At 43.7% G+C, this 13222-nt stretch overlaps 3 protein-coding genes across 10 annotated transcripts; all 3 read left to right on the top strand.

The window, feature by feature from the left end:
- The first annotated feature begins 188 nt into the window (after positions 1 to 188).
- On the top strand, positions 189 to 6309 carry slmapb (sarcolemma associated protein b). Of its 3 annotated transcripts, XM_029155904.3 has the most exons (11): positions 189 to 342; positions 1216 to 1397; positions 1627 to 1683; positions 3433 to 3561; positions 3654 to 3728; positions 3824 to 4126; positions 4261 to 4531; positions 4623 to 4794; positions 4972 to 5106; positions 5476 to 5563; positions 5923 to 6309. In XM_029155904.3, the coding sequence occupies exons 3-10, from the start codon at positions 1632 to 1634 to the stop codon at positions 5557 to 5559; spliced, it is 1221 nt and encodes a 406-aa protein (XP_029011737.1). In that variant the 5' UTR covers positions 189 to 342; positions 1216 to 1397; positions 1627 to 1631; the 3' UTR covers positions 5560 to 5563; positions 5923 to 6309. The 3 variants fall into 3 exon arrangements, with proteins under 3 accessions (XP_029011737.1, XP_029011738.1, XP_055366466.1); XM_029155905.2 differs by lacking the exon at positions 5476 to 5563 and having other exon boundaries at positions 191 to 342; XM_055510491.1 differs by lacking the exons at positions 189 to 342; positions 1216 to 1397; positions 1627 to 1683 and adding an exon at positions 2560 to 2588.
- A 153-nt stretch (positions 6310 to 6462) lies between these two features.
- Positions 6463 to 9791, top strand: abhd6b (abhydrolase domain containing 6, acylglycerol lipase b). Of its 3 annotated transcripts, XM_029157143.3 has the most exons (9): positions 6463 to 7675; positions 7747 to 7915; positions 7990 to 8146; positions 8294 to 8407; positions 8483 to 8615; positions 8886 to 9043; positions 9134 to 9188; positions 9266 to 9366; positions 9440 to 9791. In XM_029157143.3, the coding sequence occupies exons 2-9, from the start codon at positions 7791 to 7793 to the stop codon at positions 9617 to 9619; spliced, it is 1023 nt and encodes a 340-aa protein (XP_029012976.1). In that variant the 5' UTR covers positions 6463 to 7675; positions 7747 to 7790; the 3' UTR covers positions 9620 to 9791. The 3 variants fall into 3 exon arrangements, with proteins under 3 accessions (XP_029012976.1, XP_040927386.1, XP_040927387.1); XM_041071452.2 differs by having other exon boundaries at positions 8294 to 8615; XM_041071453.2 differs by having other exon boundaries at positions 6463 to 7679; positions 8294 to 8615.
- A 119-nt stretch (positions 9792 to 9910) lies between these two features.
- Positions 9911 to 12731, top strand: kctd6b (potassium channel tetramerization domain containing 6b). 4 transcript variants are annotated; one of them, XM_029157146.2, is made up of 3 exons: positions 9911 to 10095; positions 10881 to 10963; positions 11209 to 12731. In XM_029157146.2, the coding sequence occupies exons 2-3, from the start codon at positions 10937 to 10939 to the stop codon at positions 11893 to 11895; spliced, it is 714 nt and encodes a 237-aa protein (XP_029012979.1). In that variant the 5' UTR covers positions 9911 to 10095; positions 10881 to 10936; the 3' UTR covers positions 11896 to 12731. The 4 variants fall into 4 exon arrangements, with proteins under 4 accessions (XP_029012979.1, XP_029012980.1, XP_029012978.1 ...); XM_029157147.3 differs by having other exon boundaries at positions 9912 to 10071; XM_029157145.3 differs by having other exon boundaries at positions 9912 to 10076.
- The last annotated feature ends 491 nt before the right edge of the window (positions 12732 to 13222 follow it).

Below are 13222 nucleotides of genomic sequence, written 5' to 3'. Positions count from 1 at the left end.
TGAGTAGCTTTTGCTGTATTATCATGGTTACAGCCAAGTATTAACGAGTAATTCAATTATTGTAATTATAACTTACAATTGATATAGGGTAGCCGTTTTCATTTCAAACTTGATTTGCATTTGCGGGTAATGTCAGCTAATTTATTGAAAATTACTCGCTTTACGAGTTCATCAATCAGCACGTGACCTCATGAACAGGCAGAAAGACGCTTATTTTGGTTCCTCCAAGCACTCGTTTAGAAAAACTACGTGGCCGCAGTCAATTAGCAATTAACGGTTAGATCATTTAATTAGAAGCTAACTAGCCTCAGCCAGTTAAGCTAGCGCATGTAGTGCTTGGAGGTAAGTTGCTTCCGTTTGAGTACTATGTTGAACAAAGTTTAGCTGTATTACTCTAAACAGATTTTACCCCGTGGCCTGTTTTAAGGCAACTTTTAATTTCAGTCATTAATCCAGTCGTTACAAGTAACGTTAAGTTGATCAGTAATATCTGTGAAGTTTAAGCCGTTGTCAACTAATATAAATATTGTTAGCAAATGAGCTGTAGCCACGTGACTAATGATAAATACCTGTAACGATAGTTTAGCTTACTCTGAACCGTAAGAAAACACACCGAGGCCGCATCAGCTTTATTAGCTGCGCAAGTTCACTTTCTGTTGGAAGTATTGCAAGTGAATATGCACGCATTTCCTGTCGGCTTGACCTTATACATTATTCAGAGAATTTCAGATGTGACACGAGGTTCTAGTGGAAGCTACTGACCAGGCATGTTTTGGCTGGTGTTTACAAAAAAGAACTTGGGCATCACTTTGAAATCTAACTAATAAAGCAGCAATAGAACACAAGTATGGCCTGTAGATGTAAGGGGTAAGACAGAATGTGTAGAAATCTAAAAATAAAAAGTAGTGGCCTACAGGGGAAAGAAGAGGCTTATATGCGTCGTCAGTCAGCTGCTGTATGTATACATCAGTACGACTTGGCCAGAGAGCAGCACAGCTGAACAAAACCTCTCTGTGTCCATATGCAGCTGCAGCGTCTGATACCCCACTCTGATGCATGACCTAGAGTGAAGGGGCTGGGGACTTCTCCCATCCAATGGGGGAGTCATGTTTTAGATGGCACACTTCTCAGTCATCTCTTAGAGTCATTCATTTTTACCACATCTAAGAACAGTATTTATCCCTTTACAAAAAACTGTTGTTTTTTTCTGCACAGACTTCCGTCTGACAATAGAAGGCAGATCTGGTGCTGTGTCTGTCACCCCCTCTGGGTTTTCCCCTCAGTGCTTGGTCTGCTCCATTTTGCATCTGAAAAAATCTGGTAGTTGGAGAAGAGTTCTTCATGTCATGGACTGCTGTCGCCTCAGCACGTAGAGTACTGCTCTGGGATTGCATAAGGTAATATTTCTGGTTTAATCTCTCAACATTTCCTTTGAAGTATTCCTTACAATATATTTCTGCAGCTATGCAGAAGCTTATACTATAAGTACCTGTCTTCATAAATGTGCATGCATTTTTATTTACCTTTCCTAGAAAACACTCCCCAAATAGTTGTAGTCATTTTAGTGCACATCTATCTAAGTGCTGAAGTCATTGCTATGCATGTGACTATTCCTGTTGTTTACAGATAAAATGGAAGCCAAAGAGCTGAGTGATCCCCTGAACAACGTATCACGAATTAAAGGTAATCCTGATGCATTCATTTTGTGTTTAGGGGCAGACAGAAGTTGACATTGTTCAGGCTTGTCCCTGACACAACCTGTCTTCTGAACTGATAGTAATGCGAGAAGAAAAGCCTGAGTCATGGTTGGAGCTACAGTGATGTAGGTGGCCTTGTTTTAGAAGCTGATTTCTCTAGTGTCATCTCCTGAATAGAAGATGGAGTCTGTTTGCAGTAAGGGCACATCAGCTGACTGGCATGGTAGCTCTGACATTTAGGATGACTGGTCAGAATAGAATTCAAGGGATGATGCAATACGGGGAACATGGGAATAAACAGAGAGGTTGATGAAGCATTAATCAATTTTGCATGATTTGTGAAAAACAATGTAATGCTACCGTACACAGTATATAAACATCACAAGGCACACTGTGTCCTTGCATAACAGCAGGTCAGTCTTTTTGAAATGATGACGACATTGCTCAGCCTCATACAGCACATTTTATAGCTGTAAACCGATATTGCATCCCTTTTTTACAATCTGATCAGCAGTTTTATAGAGGATCCCTAAATGCTGCTGCTGCTGTCAATGTGACCAGTGTTAACACTCTGATTCGGTTAGAGAATGTTGTCTGGTTCAGTGGGGAGAAAACGGACTGCCTGAAAAAATGGACCATGGCTGTAGCCTTCAGCACTGGAGCTAAAAAAAGAATTCCCCTACATTTTTTTGTCCGTCATCACTTGAGGCAGTGTGATGCTGGCCTGAGGGGTATATTTACCCTCCGTCTGATCTCATTATTTTGTCAGGTGTTATTTGGCGATAATGGCTGTAATAACTAGTCTTGCTAAAGATAAAACAGGGATCATCTGAATTATTCTTTCTCCCTTGTGTTCTTTCAGAAGGTTGAGCTGGATGCACAGCTGCTACAGTGAGCCCACTCACATTGTGACTCTCACTCATAAATATGCATGAATGATGGAACACATGCAGGACAGAGCACTGCCCACCCATCCTTTGTCTGGCACCCAGTAGGTTGGTCATGTGCTTGAGACAGAGGGTGCCACCAGCCTCCTTTGGTTGCTTCATACCTGTTTATTGCAGTTGTCTAGTAGTGCTGCTAACTGTGCGTGTCTATGCAGGCGTGTGTTCAACATGACGACACCTGTTTTCAAACAAATGCAGCGTTTCACAGCAGTCTCAGTCCTGTGCCGTGTCCTTTTATGGTTCACATACTTGATCTGTCCGCACACTTGTTTTCGCCACTGCCAAATGCTCCGTCTGTGATGAGGTCATCTCTTTTCCTAGCCATGGCAGATTAGGGCATTTGGCAAAGCGCAAGCATTTGTGATTCATTTCCACCCCTAGAAAACACAACAGACCCTTGACAACACGGGCTGTTCCCTTTGTGCATTATTTACAGTAACTTGCTGTTAACAACCAGTGTAGTCTCCAGAGACTCCGGTGTCGCTGGGGCAATGGAAGCTTGGATAATAAATGCAGATAATGTGTCTATTTCTGGGTTGGCAATTAGTTTATGTAATAGGCCTGTTTTAATATCTTGGGAAATCATCTAGTATGTCAGCCCTGGTTAAACTATTATGGTGAAACTGAGTTGTTCTCTTTTTATTTGTTTCTATGACTACAACCTGGTGTAGCTCCACCAATGTCGATTAGAAGCTTCTAACTTACTGTAATAGGATTAACTCCACTACCTGTAATAGTACATGCATGAAATCTCTGATGGGCATATATTTTGTCGTGTTTTTCCACAGACGACCTAACTAGGACAAACATGGGATCCTCTGGAGACTCAGAAAAAATGATCCAGCGCCTGAGTGATGAACTTCGAGAAGCTCAGGAGCTGGCAAATACTGAGAAAGACAAATGCATTGAGCTACAGGGTAGGATTTTAAAATTCACTGACATCAAAGCCTTGCTATTGTTCAAACTCTGCAGCAATCCACAAATGCCTGGATTGTGTTATATTTTGTAGGAATCCTAGAGGAAGAGAGAAAAGAAAACAAACTACAAGCTGATGAATCTGCAAAACAGATAAAGCTTCTTAAAGGTAAATAAACATTTATTCTTGTTTGCTTATTGAATGGGAAATGAAGAAAGTTTGATGCTCTCTACTGACTGAATGCTGATCCTGGCCCCCTACAGGCCAGCTGCGGCAGCTCCAGGATGAGATGGGCCACCTTAGACAGCAAATGGACGTCTCCTCCAGCTCACGCGATGAACTACAAAGTGCACGTGATGAGGTCAAAGCACTGAAACACTCTCTGGAGGCGGCAGGTGCTGAGCACAAACGGGATGTTGCTGCCATCCAGGGTAACCTGGCAACCACCTTGAAGGATCTGGACAAATGGCGTCAGACTGCCAACAAATACGAGCGCGAGATTGACAACCTGCAGCGCGACCTTCAGCAGCAGAGCAAGCAGTGGCAGAAAACCGCAGAAATACAAGGTGGGAGCAGTTTTTCCAAAACATAGAAAGAGTCCAGTGGTATTTAAATGAATCGACTTTCTGAGCTGTGCACTTCTATTAATGCTTTAACTTTTTCAAAGCATACGTTACTACATGAAGCTTTTTAACTGCAGCCAGTGAGCTGCAATCGATGCAGGTGGAGTGCAGCAGCCTTCAGAAGGATTGCTCTGCGCTGCGATCGGAGAAGCAGGATATCGTAAGTAAGCACCAGAAGGAACGAAGCAGTCTGCAAAATGACTGCGCGTCCCTCAGGGCGGAGAAGGAGGAACTGCTGAAGACTCACCAGAAAGAGAAGGGCACCCTGCAGAGTGACTCTGCAGCCCTGCGCTCCGAGAAGGAGGCGCTGCTGCAGAAACAGCAGCAGCTGGAGAAGGAAGTGGCGAGGTCGGTGTTCGACCTCCACCCTACCTGTGTGCTGTTTGATTTACTTTACCATACACTGCACCGGTTGAACTCCGTGTTTTGTGTTTGCTAGTTCTCATGCCCAAAATGCTGAGCTGACCAAAAGTCTCAAAAACCTGGAGAAATCCCAGCAGGAGTTGGAAAAGAGGCTGGCGGCTCTACAGGTCCAGCACCAGCAGGACAGCACCGTGATGCAAAGTCAACTGGATGAAGCAGACGGCCGCAGCAAGGCTCTGCAGAGAGAGGTACGCTGTCGAAACAACAGGCCAGGCCTGAAAATAACCTGTCGCTGACAATGTCACACATGCGTTGCCTCCAAGGCCTCTATAGCTTCATTAAAATTCAACTATGACATTACAACTGAAGTAACACAATGCAGTCTTCTGTGCTTGTGGGTAAATGCTTTCATTTGCTTTATGCAGTTTGAAGAAGCCAAGTGTGAGCTGGCCGACCTAAAGGAAAAGTACGAGAGCAGTGAACGGGAAAAACAGTCACTGGCAGATGAGCTTGAGCAGAGCAAAGTGAACATGAAGGAGTTACAGGAGAAAGGAAGCAAGGTCAGTGCTGGTCTGTCTGCTGCAACACAAAGCATATGTTTGATGGCTAACGTGAAGTGTAAAATCACATTGATTTATTTAATGACTTGAATGAATTGTCATAGGAAGCAAACACCTGTTGATTTCAAAGGCATGAGCTTTGCAACAGAACATGTTTTGAAAGACTACTCCAGCTGTAAAGGCTGAATCTTCCTCTAAGATTCACCTGTTCTCAGTTTGCCCACTCCCCCAGTTTGTTCTGTTGCTTTGACTGAGGTTTACGCCAGTTACAGACACAAGCGCTCACTGAGGGATGCATTAATAAAGCCACACCCAACTAAAGTATGTCCCATTACAGTTGATTACTATAATATCCCTTCCCTTCTGTAGACCTCCCTATTGCTGCCTGTTCAAGCCATAGTCATCGGCGTTATCCTGGCTTTGCTGTATTGGTGCTTCGGCGCATTGTGGTAGTAAGGTACACATTAGTCCTGTCAAGTCGGCCTCCATCTTTCATCCCCATAAGTGTCCTTGCATGACGTAATCGGGTTCTCCTCATTTCCCAGAATGTCTTCATCCGAGGGGAACGTCTTTTGACTCTAACCGCTCTAATTAAACGGTTCCAGCATCTGTTTGTCTTGTGTGGATCGCTTATGCTTAACCGTTTCTCTCATTGCCTTGACTGGGCTTGTGTCGGTTTCTAACTGGCATTCTCTGCTCTGCATTGGTCTCGATGGCAAGCTTCCGCTGTCAAAGCTTTGGCGTTCCTTGGGTGGGCGGTTCTCGTGACGACGGGTGACGCTCATGTTTTCATTTGTGTGTCGCTACTCATTTCAGAAACCGTGGATGATCTGGGGGCCTGTGGTTGCTGTGGCTGTAACCGCTGTGACCGTTGCCGTGCTCTTCAGGACCTGAGGGAACCTCGCACATGCGTCTGCATTTGTCTGCACTGAAAAACTTGCCCCCTTTTCATATCACGCTACTAATTAGGTGGGCTCGTACCTAACACTTTAATTTTTAAGATGCTCTATTTTAGATGGCAGATGTTAATAAAGGAATGTTAGTTTTGTGTGCAAATAAATACATTTGTATGTCTATTTAATAACGAATGTAGAGATATATAAACTCTGTGTGACGGTACCTTAGGTGGATTTTCTGGACTTTGAATCTCCTAAATGTGACACATCTCTGTAACTGTCAGAATAATAAATGCTATCACAGTGACGTAGCCTCAGTTGAGTGTAAGATGAATGCCCTCAGTGTGGTAATGGTTCATCAACAGCATGTAGCGCAGATGCTGCTCTGGTGTCTTATGGTACACTGCTAATAAACTAGAAACATTTTATTAAAACCTCTTTCATTTGGAAGAAACACAGACTTTACCTGGTGTGTTGTGTTTGTGCACCTGCAATAACATGACATTATTCTTATTGGCAGTGCAAAAAGGTATTGTAGTTTAAACTATGAGGCCATTGATTGTGCACAGACAGCGGGTGATGTCCTGCAGGAAGTCGCTCATACAACATGGGCCATAATCCCAGTATGTGATGGGGAGCAGACTGAGGCTCTGTCCTATAAAAACCCAAAAGGGGCGACTCATTCCCATGGATAGAGGCCTCTCTGAAGTTGCAGTGTCCATTTGTTCTGCTCTAGTTTGTATGTAGGTCATCTGTAGTTGACCAGAGCAGCAGCAGAATGGCAGCCTACACTGGATTACACGGTTTTTAACCTAGGCTTCATGAAGCTGTCTTATTTAATCTGTTAGAATTACTGAAAAGAAACAAGTAGTTTAAATAGAAAATCAGCTGCTTATCAAAAGTGGCTAATTATCTGTATATAATAGCTGTAAAACATTAGTATGCATCATATACTGTAAATAGGTCAGTACATGCAGAAACGCGAGGGCCTTCACTGGTTCGCCATCTGTGTTTGGTGAAGTTCAGATTGTCTTTAACAGAATGAAACGTCTGCCGTCCACAGCTGAATCAGAAACGTTCCCAAACGCCTGAAAGCTTCCCGGTCAGAGTTTACACAGCGGATCTTGACTCATCCCAGTAAACAGGTGACACTTGTCACCGTCTGCCTCTATCCTGACACCCAGTGGCAGGTTCTGGGCCTCAAGCTTGAGAATCGACCTGTGGGGGAGATTTTCTCTTACAACTAAATGTGTTCATCACATTTTAATGCTTTCGTCCCAAATTACATCAGAACATCTGTAATAAAAAGAATCATAAATAGGTAAAATTACTTTATGTAGATTCCTTGCATAATTTTATCATCCACTGATGATGTTGAATCTATGATGAGTTAGACAAACTGGTTGAAATGGAGTCTGACTGAACGTTCACTTTAAAAGATCGATCTCAGAATGTTGTGGCCTGGTTTTTCCCAGTGATGACTAAGAATCAATGGGTTTGTCCAGAGCAAACACAAACCGCTGGGACTAACTGCACCACACGAGGACTGTTTCAAATTTATACTTTACAAGATGAGTTGACAACCTGCTCGTGGAACAAACGGAGTCCCGGCGACGAGCGGTCAGATGCATCTGTGTGGAACGAAGACAGAGGAGGAACAATACATCTGAAAAGTAGGTTAGTGCATTTATAAAGAGAGGCTTTACTTTACACGCTGCCGTTTGATTTGGCATTTGCATTACAGCACTCAGGTGTTGTCAGATGCTGTCTGTCTTTCGGTGAGTCGTGATGGCGGCTGATCTGGATGTGTTGAACCTGTTTATCATCGCTGGGGGAACCCTGGCTATTCCCATCCTGGCCTTTGTCGCATCCTTCATCTTCTGGCCCTCGGCTCTCATTAAAGTCTACTACTGGTGAGGAAGTAATGCACCTGTGCTGGGCCGTTGGTGACTAAAGGCGCCTGAATGAAGCCGCTGCTGCTCCACAGGTACTGGAGGAGGACTCTAGGCCTGCAGGTGCGCTACGCGGACTGTGGTGGCTATCGCTTCTGCTACTCCTGCAGGGGGAAACCCGGGATGAGGCCGTCCATTTTGATGCTGCATGGATTCTCTGCTCACAAGGACACGTGGCTCACTGTTGTGAAGGTCATAGTGAAGCTTAAATCAGATTTGCTGCTGTGAACTCATGGGACCAGGACCCCATGTGGCCAAAGTCTTTACATACCATAACAGCTGTTCTGGGTTTTAACATCATGTCAAAGCTTTGTTGTTTTGTCGCTTCTGCTGCCACAGTATTTACCCAGACACCTGCACATTGTGTGTGTGGACATGCCTGGACACGAGGGAACAACGCGCACCAGCACGGAGGACTACTCCATCCAGGGGCAGGTCAGAAGGATCCATCAGGTACACGGACGAGGCCTCTGTAAACCTGCCCGTTACACTTTACCCCTGCAGTCACCGTGTGCTCGTTCTCCTCAGTTTGTGAAAAGCATCGGCATCAACAGGAAACCGTTCCATCTGGTGGGAACATCGATGGGAGGAACCGTAGCCGGGGTTTATGCAGCGTGTCATCCTGCAGAGATCTGCAGCATCACACTCATTTGTCCATTCGGTGAGTAAAAACTATTAACACAACTATTTTATTATACATGGATATTTATTAAGTATTTATTTCATACACAGTATTTCAATTTTCAATTCAATTCAATTTATTTATATAGCGTCAAATCAGAACAAAGTTATCTCAAGGCACTTTTTAATGTAAGGTTTAAGACTACAACTAAACCCAACAAATCCCACATACAGCAAGCATTTAATTTGACAGCAAACACAGTATTGATTATTGAATTATTACTGACCAGAAACACATTTGTTTCTTCAGGCACAACTCACCCATGTGAGACCAAATTTGACAATCACCTGCAGGACCTGGAGCAGAGCAATTTCACCTTAAACATCCCACTGATCCCCACTACACCCGATGAGATGGAGGACATGTTCAGGCTTTGTTCCCACGTTCGCTTTAAAATCCCGCAGCAGGTCGGCTCCACGGCTGGAAGCGCTCGGAACTTCATTTTGTGCAAACTCAGCCTGCATTTTGCTGTTGTTTAAACCAACTGTATTGTTTAGATTCTGCAGGGGTTGGTAGACGTTCAGCAGCCTCACATCACATTTTTCCAAGAAGGTTAGTGCCTGAAAAATGTAGAATCCTTAGCAAACATCTACGTGACCTGCTTCACTTTCTCTGTTCTTTTTTCTTAGTATTCATGGAGATTTTTGGTGAGAAGTCCAGATATGCCTTACAGGAGCACTTACATCTGATCACTGCACCTTTGCAGGTGATCTGGGGCAAACAAGACCAGGTACCAAATACAAACACAGATGCAGATTCAGTCCTTTGCACAGACTCATGGCCTCTGCTGCACGCTCCTCCAGGTGGTGGATGTCTCTGGGGCTGCAGTCATTGCGGAGGCGCTGTCCGGCTGCAGAGTGGACCTGCTGGATAACTGTGGCCACTCTGTGGTGATGGAGCGGCCCTGCCGAACAGCCAAGCTCATCCTGGACTTCATCATCGCGCAGCAAAACGCCAGCGGCGGCGCAAAGAAGTCCTCCTGAACAAACACCTGCTTCCATCCTCCTGTCACACACAGTACATGTAGGCACATCCACACCAGAGCTTTCCAATGAGGTTTATAGTGTTAACGCATTTTCTTAGCTGCTTCCATATTTGAATACAGTTTTATTTGTAGTGTAATCTATGAAAATAAAACTACCGAAGATCCCTGTGTGCAGAGGTGTGAATAGATGTATTCATGCAGTCGCCTGTGCTTGCAGCAGCGCCTCCCCCTTCTCTCCCCATCTTCCTCCGTCCTCCTCCCCCTCGCGCCCCCCCCCCCCCCCCCCCCCCCCTCCGTGGGTGCGCTGTTCTTCTGCAGCCTGGAGCCGAGCGCAGCTGCCCCGGTGCGACCAGCGGCAAATCACTGAGCATCTGACTGCTCCAGTCCATGTTCAACACAGACCTCAAGAAAAAGGACAAATAGTCGAGAAGCGGCGCCGGCGAGGCTCAGGTTTGGTGCGTACTTCACTTCCAGGTGACGTAGTTGGGATCCTGGCGTGAAGCAAGGCAGAATGAGCAGCGGGACCGCTAGTTTTGTTAGCATGTTAGCTAGGAAGTGAGCAGCTAGCTAGCTAGCAGGCTAAAGCATGTACGTTTGCAAGGGTCGTACTCAGGTGGATTTACTCGTATTGGGCTCTTGTCGTCGGTTCAGTCAGGTAGCATTTATAAGTTAATGTCTGGCTATAAAAACTACAACTTGGTGATTGTTACACGGGCTCGTTAGCCAGATTGCTCCGTAGCAGGCAGTGAAATGCACTGATGCCTGTGTAGAGCTACCAGCCCTACATTAACTGGCTCCGTTACCACTTTATCAGTTAGATTTTTGAGTCGTATGTTTATTGTGTAGCTCATCTGGTCGCATGTAATGAATTGAATAATGAAATGAATGATTTCTGATTATAACCTTAGGTCTGAAGGTGAAAGGTTCAGTTTGTTCTCGTTAGAACAGACAGCCTCTAAATACGAGGAGTAAGATGCATCATTGTTGTACATAGTAGTAGTAAACTGAATATTATCACAAATTATAACAGGTGTTGCATTACATGGCGCCAGTCTGATTCTTCCACATGTAAAGCCAGTGTAAATGTTAAAGCCAGTGTGAATATCTGTCAACTGCTGGGTTGTTTCCTGTTAATTCTCCTCTTCACTAATTTCCACTGCTTTCTGTGATTCATCCACGGTTGAGCAACTGTGTAAACGTTATTCATATCTATGTCCCTGCGATGCAGCTGGTGTCATCGTGACTTTTTGTTCTAACAGGTGAAACCATACGTTTCCTCTGATTGGGTTCTGACCACGTGGCTATAAATCTACAAATGGATAATGGAGACTGGGGACATAGGGTAAGACGTGATAGTAGTAACATTGTAGTTAGGTTCATTTTATTGCAGTATAACACATGGCTTCAGCAGAATCATCCCCTGTTGTGAAACACAACCCTGTCAGCTCAGCAAACAGCACTGTTAATTCCTGATCATGACATTACACCTCACATTTACTTTAGGGAACCTAATGAAATACTAGCTGACTTTCACATTTCCAACTCGGTCTATTTTTACCTCGATTGATGCATGTGATACTTCCTCAGATGACCACGCCTGTTACCTTGAACGTGGGAGGCAACCTGTACACGACGAGTTTATCCACCCTACAGCGATATCCAGACTCCATGCTGGGTGCCATGTTCAGGGGAGATTTTCCCACAACTCGTGATTCCCAAGGGAATTATTTCATCGATCGGGATGGAACGCTTTTCCGGTACATCCTGAACTTCTTGCGGACGTCTGAGCTCACGCTCCCTGCGGACTTCACAGAGACAGACCTCCTGAGGAAGGAGGCAGACTTCTACCAGATCGAACCCTTGATCCAGTGCCTTAACGACCCCAAGCCACTGTACCCTCCTGACATCTTTGAGCAGGTAGTGGAGCTCTCTAGCACTCGGAAACTGTCAAAATACTCAAACCCCGTTGCTGTTATCATCACACAGCTCACCATAACCACCAAGGTCCACGCTCTGCTAGAAGGTATCTCCAACAACTTCACCAAGTGGAACAAACACATGATGGACACCAGAGACTGCCAGGTGTCCTTCACATTCGGACCCTGTGACTATCATCAAGAGGTGTCCCTACGGGTGCACCTCATGGACTACATAATGAAACAAGGCTTCACCATCCGGAACACGCGTGTGCATCACATGAGCGAGCGTGCGAACGAGAACACGGTGGAGCATCACTGGACTTTCTGTCGACCAGCTCACAAAGTTGAAGACTGAATTACTGCACAATTGCAGTGACTAGTGTTAATGTTTGATTTGTCTTCATGTTACACAAATCATCCAAAATAATACATTGCACGTCTATTTCAGTAGTTTATCACTGAGTATTTTCCATTCTGATCAATGTAGTGCTGGGCATAAAGATCCAGGCCTAAACTGTAAAAACGTGAGTTCTTGATTCACTTCTTTGTCTGTGTTTTTACAACATGTTTGAAATTATCATTGAGTTTACACAGCAACGTCAGTATTACTTATCAATTTCCTTCTGTGACACTGTTTTGTACCTAATTGTTGTTAAATGTGGGCCAAAGTATTTTTTTAGCAATGTGGTTATTTAATGTAGCTGTATAATACCTGTCTGTTTATTACAAAGTCAAAATCAAAGACTGAATAGCAACTGAAGCTCTGTATGGTGTCAGATCTATATTGTGACATACATTCATGTAAATGTAAAATTCAAAATTAATTCAAAAGGAAGAGATCCTAAAGTCTGTGAGGTCACAGGTTAACAAATATTCTGTATTAGAGAAACTAACGTTTTTGATCCCAAAGCATCACGTATGCTCTTCTTTATAATAATAAATCATAATGACTTTTTTGTTTTAGAGTAGATCTGAAATTAGACATGTGGCTCTCTTATCTCTGTATGGTACTCTTTCTGAAACCCCTAGTAGCTGTTGCATGTGTCTGATTGTCTTGTGTATTGAGATGTATCCTGTGTCTGTGCTTTGCAGTATTATGTGTCACACCAAACTGTCAAATGTATTTCATCATCCAGTCAAATTAATCCATTTGTGTATTTGTCAGTGATTAAACATTGCCTTTTAGTTGAATGTTGTACTTTACCTTTCATGCCACAGTTTGTGTGGTTTGTAGCTTGGGTGGGTGATGAAAAGGATGGTGCTTACAGTTAAAATTAGTTAGTTAGTAAATAGTATTTAAACAGGCACAAAAAAAACATAACCTTGTGCTTCTGGCAACAATAGCTGGTCAAGGTTAATGTCATATTACTGGAACGTATATAAATATTTGCTCCATGGTTGTAAAAATACAAAAAACAAACAAACTCAGAAATAGGCCTTGTTATTTTGTTCATCTTATTTCATTACAGAGTTTAACAAAACCATGACTGACTTTCTTTCTTTTATGATACCCATAAATGCAAAATCAAGTTCTGGTCAGTTTAATCATATTATTTTTTTCTGGGCTAATCAAAATATTGAATGAGCTGGTGGTGCAGATTTGGCAGATTTGTAGAATTATTTTTTAACATATCAAATAACAAAAACACTGCATTGTTCCCAGAAAATTAGAAGTGATGGAG

Source organism: Betta splendens, chromosome 7, assembly GCF_900634795.4.
Source record: "Betta splendens chromosome 7, fBetSpl5.4, whole genome shotgun sequence".
NCBI classification, from domain to species: domain Eukaryota; kingdom Metazoa; phylum Chordata; class Actinopteri; order Anabantiformes; family Osphronemidae; genus Betta; species Betta splendens.
The sequence above is the reverse complement of the archived record's forward strand: the minus strand, read 5'-3'. Positions and strand labels throughout refer to the sequence as shown.

Bases quoted from the DNA above. Each gene is read 5' to 3' on its own strand.
- abhd6b (XM_041071452.2), top strand. From the start codon at position 7,791: ATGGCGGCTGATCTGGATGTGTTGAACCTGTTTATCATCGCTGGGGGA. The intron at 7,916-7,989 runs GTGAGGAAGTAA...GCTGCTCCACAG, and splicing joins CTCATTAAAGTCTACTACTG to GTACTGGAGGAGGACTCTAG. The intron at 8,616-8,885 runs GTGAGTAAAAAC...TTGTTTCTTCAG, and splicing joins CACACTCATTTGTCCATTCG to GCACAACTCACCCATGTGAG.
- kctd6b (XM_029157146.2), top strand. From the start codon at position 10,937: ATGGATAATGGAGACTGGGGACATAGG. The intron at 10,964-11,208 runs GTAAGACGTGAT...ATACTTCCTCAG, and splicing joins ATGGAGACTGGGGACATAGG to ATGACCACGCCTGTTACCTT.
- slmapb (XM_029155904.3), top strand. From the start codon at position 1,632: ATGGAAGCCAAAGAGCTGAGTGATCCCCTGAACAACGTATCACGAATT. The intron at 3,562-3,653 runs GTAGGATTTTAA...TATATTTTGTAG, and splicing joins CAAATGCATTGAGCTACAGG to GAATCCTAGAGGAAGAGAGA. The intron at 3,729-3,823 runs GTAAATAAACAT...GGCCCCCTACAG, and splicing joins ACAGATAAAGCTTCTTAAAG to GCCAGCTGCGGCAGCTCCAG.